The sequence below is a fragment of the Onychostoma macrolepis genome, chromosome 18, assembly GCF_012432095.1.
Source record: "Onychostoma macrolepis isolate SWU-2019 chromosome 18, ASM1243209v1, whole genome shotgun sequence".
NCBI classification, from domain to species: Eukaryota; Metazoa; Chordata; class Actinopteri; order Cypriniformes; family Cyprinidae; genus Onychostoma; species Onychostoma macrolepis.
In genome coordinates this window covers 13812521-13827810 of record NC_081172.1, presented here as the reverse complement: position 1 = coordinate 13827810, position 15290 = coordinate 13812521, and the positions used below count along the sequence as shown (strand labels likewise).

Here is a 15290-nt window from a genome sequence, read left to right as displayed (position 1 = left end):
TGGTCTTTAAAGCCGTAAAAACGGCATAGCTGAGATTCACCCCTCCGGCCTGTTGTTTCTAAAGCCTGGATGATTTACACAGGTGCCCTATTTTCATTTTCCCTGTCATCTCCATACCTCAGAATCACCTGCACAGCTCTGAACGCATTGGTGCAGAAACAGGCCACATGCTAGTGGAGATGAGATGATATTCTTTCTGTTCTCAACCCCACGTGTTCAGACAACGATAGGGCCGGCAACAGGACGTCCCACACCTCTTCCCAGCTTGACAACCCGTCTCCTCAGGTGGATGGGCGCACACACCTCCAGTGACTCCCCTTCAGGGGGCACTGCTCATTCCAGTAGTGAGCCACAGCAGCACGGGAGACTGCAGATTACACTACGGCTCCAAGAAAGCCTCTAAAAATAACTGCTTGTGTGTTATAGCAAGGCTTAAAATGCTTCCTACTTGGCTACAATAAAAAACTGTGTGCTGGAACACACTGGAAGGGCTCACGTATTAAAGTTCAGTCTGTTTACTGCTAGTGTTGATAATAGTACACACAACCATTCATAAGTTTGGGAGCAGTAAGGTTTTTTATTTTTTTATGAAATTACTATTTTTATTTAGCAAGGTCACGTTAACTTGATCAAAAGTGATAATAAAGACGTGAAAAGATGCTTTTAAAATTCTATTCACCAAAGATTCCTGAAAAACATGAATCATAGTATTCGCAAAAATATTAAGCACCACAACTGTTTCCATAAAAAGAAATGATTCCTGAGCAGCAAATCAACATATTAGAATGATTTTTGAAGGATCGTGTGATAGTGTGAGTTATTTTAAATTACAACAATATTTCTCAGTTTTGTTTTTACTGTATTTTTGATTGAATGCAGCATTGGTAAGCATAATTACACAAGTCTTACCAACCCCAAACTTATGAATGGTAGTGATTGTAACAAACAGATCAAAGGAAATCTGATGCTACTTCGCCACACTTTTTTGAACTTTTTGCTATTGTTTAATTTATAGGAAAATGATTCAAATCTGAATTGCGCATATAAGTACCAAAACCTGACATGACCAGAGCATATTGGCTCCTTTTTGGCATTGTTAAATTGACATGAAATGATTGAAATGGAATCAAGACATGTCTCAGACCAGATTCAAACCCGAATCTCTCAAATAAGTAGCAGAGCTCAATGTACCCAGAGCACATGTGCTCCTTTTTGCCACTGTTTAATCGACCACAACTTGTTTTTAACAGTATCTGGACATGACTTGGCCCATATTTAAACCTAAAACTCCCACATAACCACAGAAACTCAGTGAGGCTGGAGTAACCCTCTAAGCAACAACTCCAAACACATCGCAACAATTCCAGTAAAACACACTTCCTATTTTTTTTAGAAAATTCTCAAAAAAAAATCTCCTTTGTGGATTAAGTTGTGGTGCGTGTTCAATAACAGTTATTTATTTTCTCAAAGAAAATGAACAGAAAAAAAAAAACATTGATTCACAACACTTTATAGCTGAACCATGACAGGGCAGGGCCAAATGAGCATGGTCTGTTTTCTGTCTTGTGAAAAGTTGCTATTAAGGAGCAGAGCGTTTTCTTCAAAGAGGGATTACACAGATGTGTTCTCTAACCTCAGGTTACTAAAAGGGCCACAGAGTTGAAATCTTGTAAACAGTGGTATGAAGTCTTACCAGGAAGGCTGTAATACTCCTTTGCGTGTTCTCCCAGTGGAAGCAGCTTTTAATATACTGCAGCGTATAGAGAATGGCCATGCTGATCTTCCTCACTCGATAGATATTACGTGCTAAAAGCTAATGGGGACAAAGCAGTAGTTAGCAAGATGTGCCTGAGGACGTAATGCTCACAACATGACATTCACTCAGGTGTAAAGAGGCTTTTAAACTGAAGGTTCATTGGTGATAAATATTAATAAGTCAAGTCATCTTTGGTGTCTAAAGAGCTTCAGGCAGTGCTGGAGGAAAAACTGAACATAATGAGTCTCTAAAGGTGCCAACAACAAACCTAATATTAAGAGAAAGTAGAAAATATGTTGGCAAATTATGCTGTAATTGTTGTCGATAAAGCTCACCTTTTTGTTAAACTTTGGGTTGTCCTCTGCAAACTTTGTTTCCTTCGACTGGAAGGTTTTCACACCTGCTCTGATCTGGAAAAAGAATGTTTCAATTACCTTTTTTTCAGTGAAGGCTATTTGGTATCATCCATATTATTCATAAATAATCATATTTATTTAATATGATGCGCTTACAGGGTTGTAGAGAACATTCAACTCCAGTGTGATGCTTCCTTTGGTCGTCCTTGATAGATTATTATTCTTCAGCATTCTGGTTATTTGTTGGCCATTAGAAACCTAAAGACAAAGTAGTGGTACTGTATGCTAATATTGGCACAATGACTAAAAATGTACAACAATGATTAAAAAATTATTTGTGTGTTATTTACAGTCAACAATGGAATGGCAACTTTTCCCAGGACATCTGGAGCTTTGTCCCCATCATCGTGAAAGACTGTGAGCACCAGAACATCATGGATGTCCTTAATGGGACTAAGGAGATGTCAAAATCAGTGTGATATCAATACCATGAACATGCATATTGATACAACATTAGCATAACTTACAAGGTTAGGGCTGTTCTCCATTCAGGATTCAGGGTTTTGGATATTGTGTGAGTTTGCAATTTGCTATTACCAAGCTCAAGGGTACAAAAAGGGTCACTTTTACCTGATAAAGTTAAGATATTCATATCATTATGACTGAAAAAATCTTTATAATAGGCAATACTTTACTTAATAACTGACTGTACAATATCCCCTATATACATTATGGCATTATATTTAATATAGATAAGTACCACTTAAATCTGTTGATGGAAGATCTGTGGCTTTTATTAACTTAATTTGAAGATAGCCAACATCCTTAAAATCCCGCAGACAGTTCATCAGTCCCTGTAAACACAAATGATCTTTTAATGATAAAATGCTATTTAAAATAATACATATAAAATAATCATATAAATGTACAAATATGTATAAGCTATACAAATTACAAAGAATTTACACAGACTTGGGAGGTTAAATAAATAAATAAAAAGAATGAAATAAAACACAAAACTAAAAAAAAGAAAAGAAAACTAAAACAGCACAATGTAATGCTCACATATTTCTTCTGCATCTCCTCAAAGGTTGTAGGGTTATCTAATGGAGCTGACTGAATGTCTGAGATGGACGCACCAGAACAGGGGGTCAGTGTGACCAAAAACACCAGTCGGCCCTTGTCTTCGTCCAGCGCACGAGTATATAACTGCCTCTGATTGACAGGAAGTCTGGTCACGTCAATATCTAGTCTGAGAAGAGAAGAACCTATTAGTATTTCATCAGTGTATACTGGACAGGCGTGTATGTTACTAGTAAAACAATTTTTTAAATAAATAAAATATAATGTGAAACAAGACTTTGCTCAAAATGGCAAATATTTATAATGTAACAAAAGATTTCTATTTCAAATTAAACTTTCTATTCTGGTATCTGGTATATCAGTTTCCACTAAAATATTAAGAGGCACAAAAGTTTTCAACTGTGATGATAAGAAATGTGTCTTGAGCATCAAATCAGTAATATTAGAGTGATTTTTGAAGGATCATGTAACACTCAACACTGGAGTAATGGCTGCTAAAAAAATCTGCTTTGCAGTTACAGGAATAAACTACATTTTAAAACAAGTTCAATTTTAAAACTGTAATAATGTTTCACAATATTACTCTTTTAACTGTATTTCCGATCAAATAAATGCAGCCACGGTAAGCATAAAAGATTAAATGAAAAAACTGTACCAATCTCAAACTTTAAAATGGTTGTGTATACTGTATGCTCATTTGAAATGTAAATATTTTACATATTCCCAAATGGTTCAGCTTTCCTTTTAAGATATCATAGCTTCCTCCAACAGTTGTGTCACTGGATCACTTTTATTTGAGATGTCATATTTCTATGGCTATAGGCACATTCTTCAAATTTCATTTGATAGCAGACATCCTGAAATACAGCATATTTGGGCATTTTAGTACCTTTATCACATTTCCCACTGCCTAGAAGACAGCTGAAGAGAAAACTGCCACATCTTGCCCCACTCTCCCTTCTTTTCTCTAACTTTTCAAACTTTTAAACCAGTATGCAGTGTCACTCCAGCAAACTTACACTCCCCAGCACTCCTCTGACTTCCTGCCCCTCTTGCAACAAACCTCCACCAAGAGGTTTTCCTGAGCATCCTGGAACTGGTTAAAGTCGAAGGACTCCCTCCACTGCGGGTTTGCCTTAATACACAGATTCTGAGACAGAAAGACAGACAAGCACGAAAGAGAGAGAGAGAGAGACAGAGGAAGTTGTGTCAATTTTAAGGCACTCAAAACTGAGACAGCTAACATGACAGGTGTATTAAGCCTTATTCAGTAAGTCTTCAATAAGACATGTGGTGGAGGAGGGGCAGACGTCTTTTGGAGAACACATCCTCTCTTCTCGCTGGGATTATAAACTCTGACAGCATCCAATTAGAACTAGTTTTGTTCAACAAGCAAACATGCCCAAACAGAGCCAGGGGGCTCTATAAAAAAGATGACATGAGAATACAAGACTAGCTGGTTGGAACCACTGAGGGGGGGAGGTAGATGAGCAAGGCATTCTGGGTATGCAAATGAGCCGAACAAGACGCGGTAACAGAAGCATCAGGAGAGACGCCCTGCCAGACATGGCCGATCTAATGAGTAGCCTCCTCTGTCACCAGAGCAGTGAAGCCTGGGAGAAGCGATCCGAAAGAGAGGGAGGAGGAGGAAGGAAGGTGTGTAAAGTGGACGGGAATATCTAAAGCGAGGTATGTGAACTACTAAGAAAGTATGGGAGGAGGAAGAGGGGGAGGGAAGGGTTTAATGAGGTATTGAGAGAAACAGAGGACAGAGGTTTAGAAACAAAGAAAGCATGCTGATGTAATGAGCACGGCAAAAAGAGAAAGCAAGAGAAGCGAAAGGATGACAGGAGAGGGAGGATCTCACCTTGCTCCTGACCCTCTGGTCGCCCATTCTGAAGCGTACGTAGACGTCTCCCTGACCGCAGTCGGGCATGTCTTGGCCTTCCACCAGGACGACAGTGTAAATTCCAGTCCAAACCTGATTTCTCTGTCCACACGTGGGCCGCATAGCCTGCGCCGGGCTTATCGGCTGTCCCTGGAACAGCCAACACATACAACAATGTACTAGTTTAGGCCAGTGCTTGTTGATTCTAAACATGTTTTTGCAATTTGCAAACTTAAACATTCAGTTTTCTGTGTATTTAACATTGTTGCTACATATTCTGGCGATTTAAATATGTTACCAAGGTAACATATTATACTTGGCTCAGAAAGATGAGGTTTTGATGAAATTGCGAGAATGACTTGTGATAGTCCTGGAAACAGGTTTTCAGTGAAGAAATGTTTGTACTGTAAAGAAACGTTTTTCATCATACGTTTGATGAAAGTTTCCAGCTATTACTGAAAAAAAAAGTCAATCAAGTTTTGCAGTCGGTAAGCTTTTTGAATGTTTTTGAAATGGGTCTCTTAAGCTCAACAAGGCTGCATATATTTGATCAAAATAACAAGAAAAAGTGTTAAAGTGTAAAATATCATTAATAAAATAAAATAAGTTATTAATAAAATAACTGTTTTAATATATTTTAAAATGTAATTTATTCCTGTGATGGCAAAGCTGGATTTTCAGCAGTCTTTCATGCAACATGATCCTTCAAACATTTTAAAATGCTGAATAGGTGCTCAAGAAAAAAAAGTCTTATTATTATAAATGTTAAAAATTTATTTATATATTTTGGAAACCGTGATACTTTTTTTTTTTTCTGTCAGGATTCTTTGATAAATAGAATGTTAAAAGAACAACCTTTATTTGAAAATAAATATTTTACTGTAACTTTTGATCAATTAAATGTGTTCTTTCTGAATAAATTTCTGTCATTGTTAAAATTTGGTACTAAAAGCAAAGGGACAAATAAAACTTTTTAAGCTGGGATCTTCTACTGTAAATGTCTGCATAAATGTGACATCTTAAAGAAAATCTAATTTCTTTCTGTTTTTGTAACAAAATATATTATGAAATAAAAGCTTTTCAGAACGTCTAGATGAAATGCACAGGTGAGAAACTCGGAGAGAAAAAAAAAACAGGTCCATCAACAAGACTGCAGATGGATAAGTACACAGTACAGAGATGACTTGTGGGTTGATAGCCCTGCACTTTCAAAAAACACAGCATCAGGAAGAGGCTGGTCTGTTCTGCCAGTAATCACAGACCAGAGAGCTGTTTTCCCACCTGGCTGCTCGGAGAGTGTGACTGAGCCTTTGCTCCATTAGAATCACACACACACACATACACGGCACAGCAGACAAACCAGCATTAACATTTAATGTAATGGCCACATCTCCATAAACAAGCCTCTTTAAAAGAGAGCGAGTGAGGGATAAGGGGGGTAGTTATAGAGGGAGCGGAGAGAGAAATATAATATCCATCCAAGCCAAGTCTTCCCAAGTGTTTATTTTGGACAAATTTGTGATCGGCATGGCCAATAAAACAATTCCGCTTAAGAGTAAGTGGCCCCTAAAGAGAGGCTATTCCTGGTGCTAAAAGAGCTGGGGGATTGCCTCCATATGGTGGAGCAGCATGGGGACAAGGGGACAAGCCCAAAGCCGTACCCATTTGGCTAGAGCTTCAGTGCTGTCCGTCCACAGCTGTGATATTACATCCCAACATCTGGGTTATAGCTCACCATGCCTGGGAATGAGCCATCGCACATATCCTCAGCATCTTACACTGGCATAGTGCCTCAAAGACTACACACACACACACACACTCCAGACGCTGTCAGGAAGAAGAACCACATGCTATGTGCCAATACTGCTGCCCGTTTCCATCTCAAAGAAAGTGTGGCATGGCTGTGAAGAAGGAAGTGTGATAGAGGAGGAGAGGTAAGAATTGAGAGACATGTTCTTCCTCTACTGATAGGTGTCAAATAGAACTAGATCTCAGTTGTTTTGGCGGAGGACACACTGTGGTGGAAACACCAACAAAACACATACTGATCTATACCTGATCACATAATCTAGCAGGTGTCCGTTTGAGTCAATCTCACAACTGATTTGCTGAAATCTTGGGGACATTTTACCCTAAAATCAAATGAAAGAAGCACATTTAACCCACTATGTCAAATGTTCAGAAAATGCTTTTTCATTACTCTAATGCGAATCACGTTTTTATTTAATTTATGAATTTTATATTTAAATTTTAACATGCATTTTAAAGTTCAGCATTATTATTTTTATTTTGCTTAATTAAAATCAGCATAATTTTAATTGTGAACAATAACTATCAATGTATATTTGCAACTAAAATTTAAAGTGCATTTTACAATTTAAATATAAATAAATAAATAAACTATTAAATGAGAACAGTCAAGGGAACACTATAAAACTTACAGAGTCTGTAACAAATGAAAATGATTTTAGAAAACATCTGTATGTTTATATATTGTCCACTTGACTGTTTCCACTGAAATAAAATTTTAATAAAAGTCCACACAGAGTGATTTTCATTACTATATTTGAGGCTAAAATGTACTATAGTACCTTTATAAATGTCATGAAATTAATGTCACAATGTAAAAAGCCTTATAAACCCAAAAGTAGCCTTTATTCTCCTTACACAAAATATTTATTGTTTTATTTGTTTTTACTTTAATTTTGGAGTGACCCAGGAATTTCTTTAAAAGATTCACCCTTTTTAAAACAAATCTAACAAGGGAATCATATCTAAACGTGTAAAACGAGTTCTCGTTAATAGTACGTATTTATTGTCCAAACAGGTTATAACTTATATAATATACAGACTTTTATTCTTTATTGCTCCAGTTTAACTGATATGAAATTCAATGCTTGACATAAATACAGTATACTAAAAGTAAATTCTCTGCACCCCACTCTACAGTAGAATGCAGCAGAGATTTCAGAGAAATCTTAAATTGCAAGTTTTGAACGGCATTGAACAATAAAAGCTATTTGCAAACCGCTGTGAGGTAAATAAACTCTCATCTTAGAATTGACCTGCACAAAATGCGAGACAGACTTGTGCTTTGTTTAAATCACAGTGATGCGTTTACTTTGGAAATCACGGAATGGTTCAGCGCATCAGACAGTCGTGGCCACAAACAAAAGTTTCTCGCTCTGTTGAAGTTCTGGAATTTTTAACTAAGTGAAAGTGAAAGAAAGGCAAAGTCAAGAAACTTTGCATAAATGTTGTACATAACATCAGTGAAGTGTCTGTGGGAAAGATGGTGAGGATCTACTGCCCTCCAGTGGACAGATGTGATACATGAATAAAGTTACTGCAGTGATATTTTTAATAAATAAAATTGTGTTGCTTATTTAAACAATGTATTCTGTGTATTTCGGCCTGGTAATTTTTCATTCTTGTAGTCAGATGGAACACCTAGATAGAAGTTATATGGTCAATACGTAGAATGACATACCTTATTAAAGCTTCCCCTTCTTCTTAGTAGCCACTTCTGAAAAATGAATGATGACAAATGAAAATGATGTTAGAAAAACTCTTGACACTTGACTCTTCCCACTAAAAAAAAGTGTATTTTCAGGAGCCATACATTTCGTTTGGCAGGTTCCTCGCGGACAGACAGGCAGGCCTCTAGAACGATCACTCCCATATCAGTCTCCGCACTGTTGCGGTCCTCCAAAGGTAGCGTCATTGGGATTATTCTGCAGATAGCAAATTCACAAAACTTTATCTGTTCATCTAATTCTAAGAAATTCTTCGAGGTAATTATCAGAGAAACTTTACCTGTACAATATCATGGAAGTTATGGAATGACAAAGTTTTCCTCACCTGTCCAACCCCAGTTGATGGAGAGGAAAGCTGCTTGATCCCATGAAGTCATTGGATCTGAGGTCACGATCATATACCTGCATCAGTCATAATTGTGAGATGATGACTGATTAGTGTTCAGAAATGAGTTTAAATAGTGTTTAGATCTCAGATGTTTTATACAAACTACTTAAATGTAAAATAAATGTTAAAAAAAAGAAATCGCACAAATAGAGATTATTTTCTTTAGTTACAACAATAGGGAAAAAGCTATTTTGTTTACATTTGTTTAAAATAATATACATAACAAAAAACTAGATTTCAATTTAGTATTTTTTGTTTACATATTCTGAATAAGTATTTGTCCCAAAGTACAATGTAATGATGAGGATTTTTTTAAACTTTATGATAAACTGATTTGATTTGAATGCAGCTCTAAAAGATGTGATAATAGTTCAAATATAAATCACCACTCTAGCACATTAAAATAAAAATGTCTGGTGAAATAAAAATGAATTAGAATCTTCCAACAAAACTCCCTTCAACTCTTTTCTTTGATATTTTTTAATTTGTTTACATTAGAAATGATAAAAGAGATATTGAAGTTCATAATTCATGTAATAATGTAAACACTTCACAAACCTTAAGATGAAGAGTCTGATCGCGGTCTCTGACGGGAAAGGAAAATGATTCATTCCAGATGGGATTCAGGTTCTTGTTCACAACTTTGCTTTTGTAGATGTTTTTGCCATCTAATTTGAATTTGACGAACGGGTCACTTGTACCTGTTGAAAACAAACAGCTATCAATGTTACTAACAAAAAAAGGAGTCTTCAGCATTCAATCACATTTGCTGCATAATGTTTGAAAATTATTTTGCAGATGAAGGAAACAGGTTTTTAGTATTTAGTGATGATTAACACCACAAATGCTGTTGATTAAGCTTTATTCATATTGAACCAGGAACATTTATTTAATGACAAAACCTGGTGGAATCTGGTTCATATCATCACACTGTGCAAGGACTCAGATACAGTCATCCAGACACTGAATAATCCAGAAGACTCATTATTTAGGCAACCGTTCTTAGCGCAGAGAGGCGGACGTTTTGTCTCTTTCAGAGTGATGGGAGCTGGCTGATTGTGAAAGAGTAAAAATTATAGCCAGCGTGAATCAGTTCATTTAATGCCGGTGCATTAAAACCCCAGAAACTGGGAGCAAGCAGTGTTAATCTCCAAAGCCTGTTAAGAAAGTCTGTCTGCGAGAGGGGCGGGAGAGCGGTCCGTCTTTGTCTATGCTGTGGTATGCAGATTGGCTGGTAAGAAAAAGAAAAAAAAAAAAAATATGAGAGAAAAAGAGTCCATCGCTTCATTTGTATGGATGGATAAAGGAGTGCTTGAGAGAACCTGCGGGGAGCCTGGAATCACATGACAAAAGCCCTGTGGGGACGGGCTGTCAGGCCTGTCAGCTCGCCTCTCCAAATGAACATCTCCAGGAGGCAGCTCCTCCCTGCCAGCCGCTGACAAGGAAACCTCCAGGCAGCTTGACAGGAGGAAAGGGGCTCAAGCAGCCAGGGGAAGAGCTCCGGCGTGACTGAAAACGGTGACGGAGGAAATTAACAGAAGGAAAATGGAGGACTGGCGAAGAAGGAAAGGAGGGAGGGGACTCGCGGGCCGCTTTTCCGATGTAGTGTCAGTCGGGGAGCGAGCTGGGCATTAATTGTTAGGCAGATAGAAGTGCTGTAGAGGTGAACTGCGTCATCGCAGTCACACTGTCATGTCACACCAAGTGAGGACTCAACTAATAATGTAAATGGCTTGCAGACCGACGGAGACTTTTTTTCAGACAATGTCTGAATCTTATTGATAAAGCATTAAATGGAAAAAAGGGTAAAACCTAACCTACACAAATAGCCTATTAGTTTGTTTGTTCTTTTTATGGTGCTTTAAAAGTCAAAACTTTTCAAATCAAAAGGTTTTTGTGCCTGTGAAAAGTTTCCAAATGGGACACATTTGACCTAGAAGTTTTGCAATAAAACAGACAGAATATCAGTCTGAAAGTGAAAATATTTCAATATGAAGAAGACTTTTCACCTGCTTCATTTCATTTGCTGTTGGTAAGAAGCCCGGTGTAAAGTTCTGTTTCAAACTCTATTATAGACATGAGGTGGTGTGTTATTCTCAAAGGCAACCACACGAGGTCGCGATTTCCAAAAATCGAAATCTTTTTTTTTTTTACACTTAGATTTTTCATTCAGTAGACACAGACAAAGTGATTCATCTTTAAAGGGGCAAGAATAGCTAAAACAAGAAGTGATTAAACAAATGGAGAAATATTTGTAATATGTAGTTTTAAAAAATTATTAATTTGCATACTTTTATTATTATTATTATTATTTAATGATATGATTTCTGTACAATTATCTCAGGGTCATATTAAATTGTTAAAGCTTTTCCCTTCTTTGGACAAAAATATTGAAAATATAACCAAACAGCTGAGAACATGGCTCTTTATATCTATAATTTACATATTTGTCATGCAGAATATATCCTGAAACAGCATCTCTACTAAAGTTACTGGCCCCTAACAGCTTCAATACTGTTTTACATGGACAAAGAAAAGGAGCTTGGATTGGAAATGAGGAAATACAAAGTAAATAAACAAAAAGCAATTCAATTCCTCATCATTCTGTTCAGGTTTGTTAGTTATTGGCATTCAGTTTTTCCATCAAACAGAGAAAGTGAATAAAGGCAGTTGCTTCCTTGTGAAGTTACGAATCAACAACTGCAAAGTGTGATTCACAAGAATTCAACTTGACATTCCAGTCTCTATAATAAACACATTATATTAATATTATTATTTTCAAAAGCATTTACTTATTCATAAGGATACTGTGTAGGTATTAATATTAGGTTTCTATTGAAAACAATATATACAATGTATTTAATTATTTATTTTAAAAAATATGTGTTTTATACTTTCTCCAGCAGGTGGCAATATATCCCATTTTACTCTAAAAAATAAAACTAGTGCATATGATTGCACAGAGTTAAGAGGAAGAAAAGTAAAAAATCTTTGACAGAAAATAATTTTATATAAATGTTACAATCATTTAGGTAATTGTGAGGTTGTTTGGGCTTCAATACATTGAAGGCTTTGAGGAAGCACATGCCTGGATTCTGCACAGGATATCTGGCACGCTTGTGCCACCAGTAACCTCACCAAGTCTATAGCGTGCATGACCATTTCATTAGATTCAGTTGGCAGAGAGGAATATCACTGGAATATATTCTAATTATGAAAAATAATGAGGTAGAGATGGTAATTAATAGCCTCTGGGCATACACCTGTGACTTTGAACATGAGAATGAGCTGCCCAATCAGCTTGGTCAGGCCTGCCAGATACACTGGCATTACGTCTGAAGAACCGCTCTGGGTATCAAATGGAAATTCAGTACAATCATTTGCTTGTAGGATTTCAGTAAACCTTAGGCTAAATCCCTTTTTTCTGTCTCTCTCTCTCTCACTCTCCCTTTTTATATCTATCGCTCTCTCGCATAAACAAATAGTTAAGAGATAAAACAGACACATTTTGCATTATGGCACCAGGGACTGTGTACAGCCTCTAGGTAACAACACCTCAACATGACTCTATTTGCATTGGCTCTGTAGTAGGAAAAAAACAAGGCCAGCTCATTTGTTTTCCAGCGCTAGTATGATAAAACTGACTTGATTCTGTGCAATCAAGGTACAACATTTGAATGGAAAACCGTCGATGATGACTTCTAAAGCCAAACAATAGTTCCAGAAATAGCTTTTTTGTTTTCTTAAATGTAACATGGTTACAGAAGCATGACAGAATGAAAGACTTTCTGGTCCAACTGCATTCTGCAGATTAGGAATGACTAGACAGGCTGAACTAGGAAATGTTAAGTTCAGTCCTTCCTGCTTTTCCTTTTAGTTTTCTATTTGATTATATAATGCAATATTACTCAGCAACACCTCTCTAAATAATACTGTTTTATTTGACCTTTTTATTTTAGATTTTATTTTAAGTTTAAATTCCGTTTTACTTTGTTTTATTCTTCTACAGAAAGTTCTGATCAGTAAGGATCACTGAGCCAACATCTTTAACTTTGAGATGAACGACAATGAAAACAGCATGACATTCAAAAACAACTACTGTGCTCACAAATTCTTTGACTATGAACTGAAGAACCTCACAATCTGATGAATTTAGAATTTACGAGATTCCAGAAGTTTGCCAAACAAGATATGATTCCATTTACATGTTTACAGTACAAGGACTGCTGGCTTTTTAGTGCTGGGAGTCCAAATTCCATCCATTAGCAGTTTCACCTGCAGGACTTAAATTAAACCACAAAATAAATTACTCTTATGTGTATTAAATTTTGACTCATTTAATTATACTGCTATTTATCAATTAAAGAATCGTCCCGGGTTACTTGACTGTAACCCTGTTCCCCGAAAAAGCGGGAACGAGATGCTGCGCTGAAAGCGCTATGGGAACATTCTTTGTTCGACCGGTTGTTGAAGCACGTGTGCCAAACACGCCAAACTTGGCTTAAATAACCTCGGTTAGGTGACGTCACTCGATTACGAACACCTGGAGGTTATAAATAGATGTGACGCGGAAACATCCTCAGGTCAAAATTTTGTCTGAAAGGACGCCCAGTCACGCTTACAGTGCGGCATTGAGGCGCAGCATCTCGTTCCCGCTGGGAACAGGGTTACAGTCAAGTAACCCGGACGTTCCCCTATCAAAAGCTACTCTCGATGCTGCGCTGAAAGCGCTATGGAACGAGAATACCAACGCCGCCGCACTGGAAGTGTCTGGACCCCCAATGTTGTGTAGTGTGCGCACAAACATGAAAGAGGTCTCAGACATGACTCTGGGATGTCGACTCAAGGACATGCGAGCCGGAGTAACATGAACATCCAAACTATAGAATCTAACAAATGTGTGCGGAGAGGACCAACCTGCCGCATCACAAACTTGCTGCAAGGGGACACCTCTTGCCAAAGCCATGGAAGATGCAATCCCCCTGGTTGAATGGGCCCTTACACCTAGAGGCGAAGCTTGACCACGCGCCTCATAGGCTAGGCAATAGCATCCCTCACCCAATGTGACATAGTCTGTCAGTGGCAGCCGCCCCGGTTGCGGCCTCCAAAACATACGAAAAGCTGCTCCGACTTACGCCACTGGCTAGTGCGGTGGACGTAAATCTGGAGAGCACGTACTGGACAAAGTAAGTGAAGTTTCTCCTGCTCCGGTGTCGTGAACGGCGGAGGGCAGAAGGCTTCGAGAACGACCGGATTTATGGTCGAGAATGGAACCTTCGGAAGATAACTAGGGTGAGGATGCAAAATAGCTTTGACCAGCCCAGGGGCAAAATCTAGGCAGGATGACGAGACTGACAGAGCCTGCAAATCCCCAATTCTCTTCAGAGAAGTAATAGCTGTTAGAAAAACCATCTTTAGGGTCAGAAGCCTGACAGGCGCTGACTCTAGTGGTTCGAAAGGGGTGTCCACTAAGCCCTCAAGCACTATAGCTAGGTCCCATGAAGGAACTGTCGCTCTAGTGGGCGGCCTCAACCGCTTAGCTCCTCGAATGAAGCGGGCAACTAGAGGGTGTTTCCCACGAAACCCCATCAATCAGAGCATGGCAAGCCGAGATGGCGGCCACGTAAGTTCTGAGAGTATTAGGACATGTTCCTGAGGACAGTTTCTCTTGCAGAAACTCCAGTACTGAAACAATCTGGCAGTGAGCTGGGTCTGCATGGTGTGTCGTACACCAACTTTCGAAAACGCGCCATTTACTGGCATAAGTTCTTCTAGTGGAGGGAGCCCTAGCGCTCAGAATAGTCTCTATTACATCGGCTGGAAGGCCAGCATGTCTCAGTTGGTCCCCCTCAGGGGCCAGACATGAAGGTTCCAGAGCTCGGGCCGGGGATGAAATATTGTCCCCTGTGCCTGAGAGAAGGTCCCTCCTCACCGGAATCGCCAACGGCGAGCCGTCGAGGAGAGATATTAGATCTGAGAACCATATTCTGGTCGGCCAACGGGGCGCTATCAGTAAGAGGCGAGACCCCTCTTGACGGACCTTGGCCAGGACTCCTGGGAGCAGAGCGACCGGGGGAAATGCGTAAAGACGCAGTCTGGGCCACACATGGGCCATCGCGTCCAGACCCAGGGGAGCTGGATGAGTCAGAGAGAAGTAGAGGGGACATTGTGCTGTCTCCTGTGAAGCAAAGAGGTCCACCTCTGCTTCGTAAAACCTTTCCCAGATTTGACTGACTACTTCGGGGTGGAGTTTCCATTCCCCGTGTATCACAGCTTGTCTGGA

At 38.7% G+C, this 15290-nt stretch overlaps 1 protein-coding gene across 1 annotated transcript in view; it reads right to left on the bottom strand.

The window, feature by feature from the left end:
• Positions 1-15290, bottom strand: part of mctp2a (multiple C2 domains, transmembrane 2a) — a 51347-nt gene that overhangs the window by 26217 nt on the left and 9840 nt on the right. The window contains exons 5-17 of the mRNA XM_058751407.1: positions 9566-9708; positions 8945-9021; positions 8706-8817; positions 8574-8609; positions 5063-5233; positions 4215-4345; positions 3178-3364; positions 2873-2966; positions 2640-2742; positions 2463-2565; positions 2269-2370; positions 2092-2166; positions 1694-1813 (exon numbers count right to left, since the gene is read on the bottom strand). Of these exons, the coding sequence (XP_058607390.1) occupies positions 1694-1813; positions 2092-2166; positions 2269-2370; positions 2463-2565; positions 2640-2742; positions 2873-2966; positions 3178-3364; positions 4215-4345; positions 5063-5233; positions 8574-8609; positions 8706-8817; positions 8945-9021; positions 9566-9708 (1454 nt within the window). The remainder of the gene's footprint in view (positions 1-1693; positions 1814-2091; positions 2167-2268; positions 2371-2462; positions 2566-2639; positions 2743-2872; positions 2967-3177; positions 3365-4214; positions 4346-5062; positions 5234-8573; positions 8610-8705; positions 8818-8944; positions 9022-9565; positions 9709-15290) is intronic.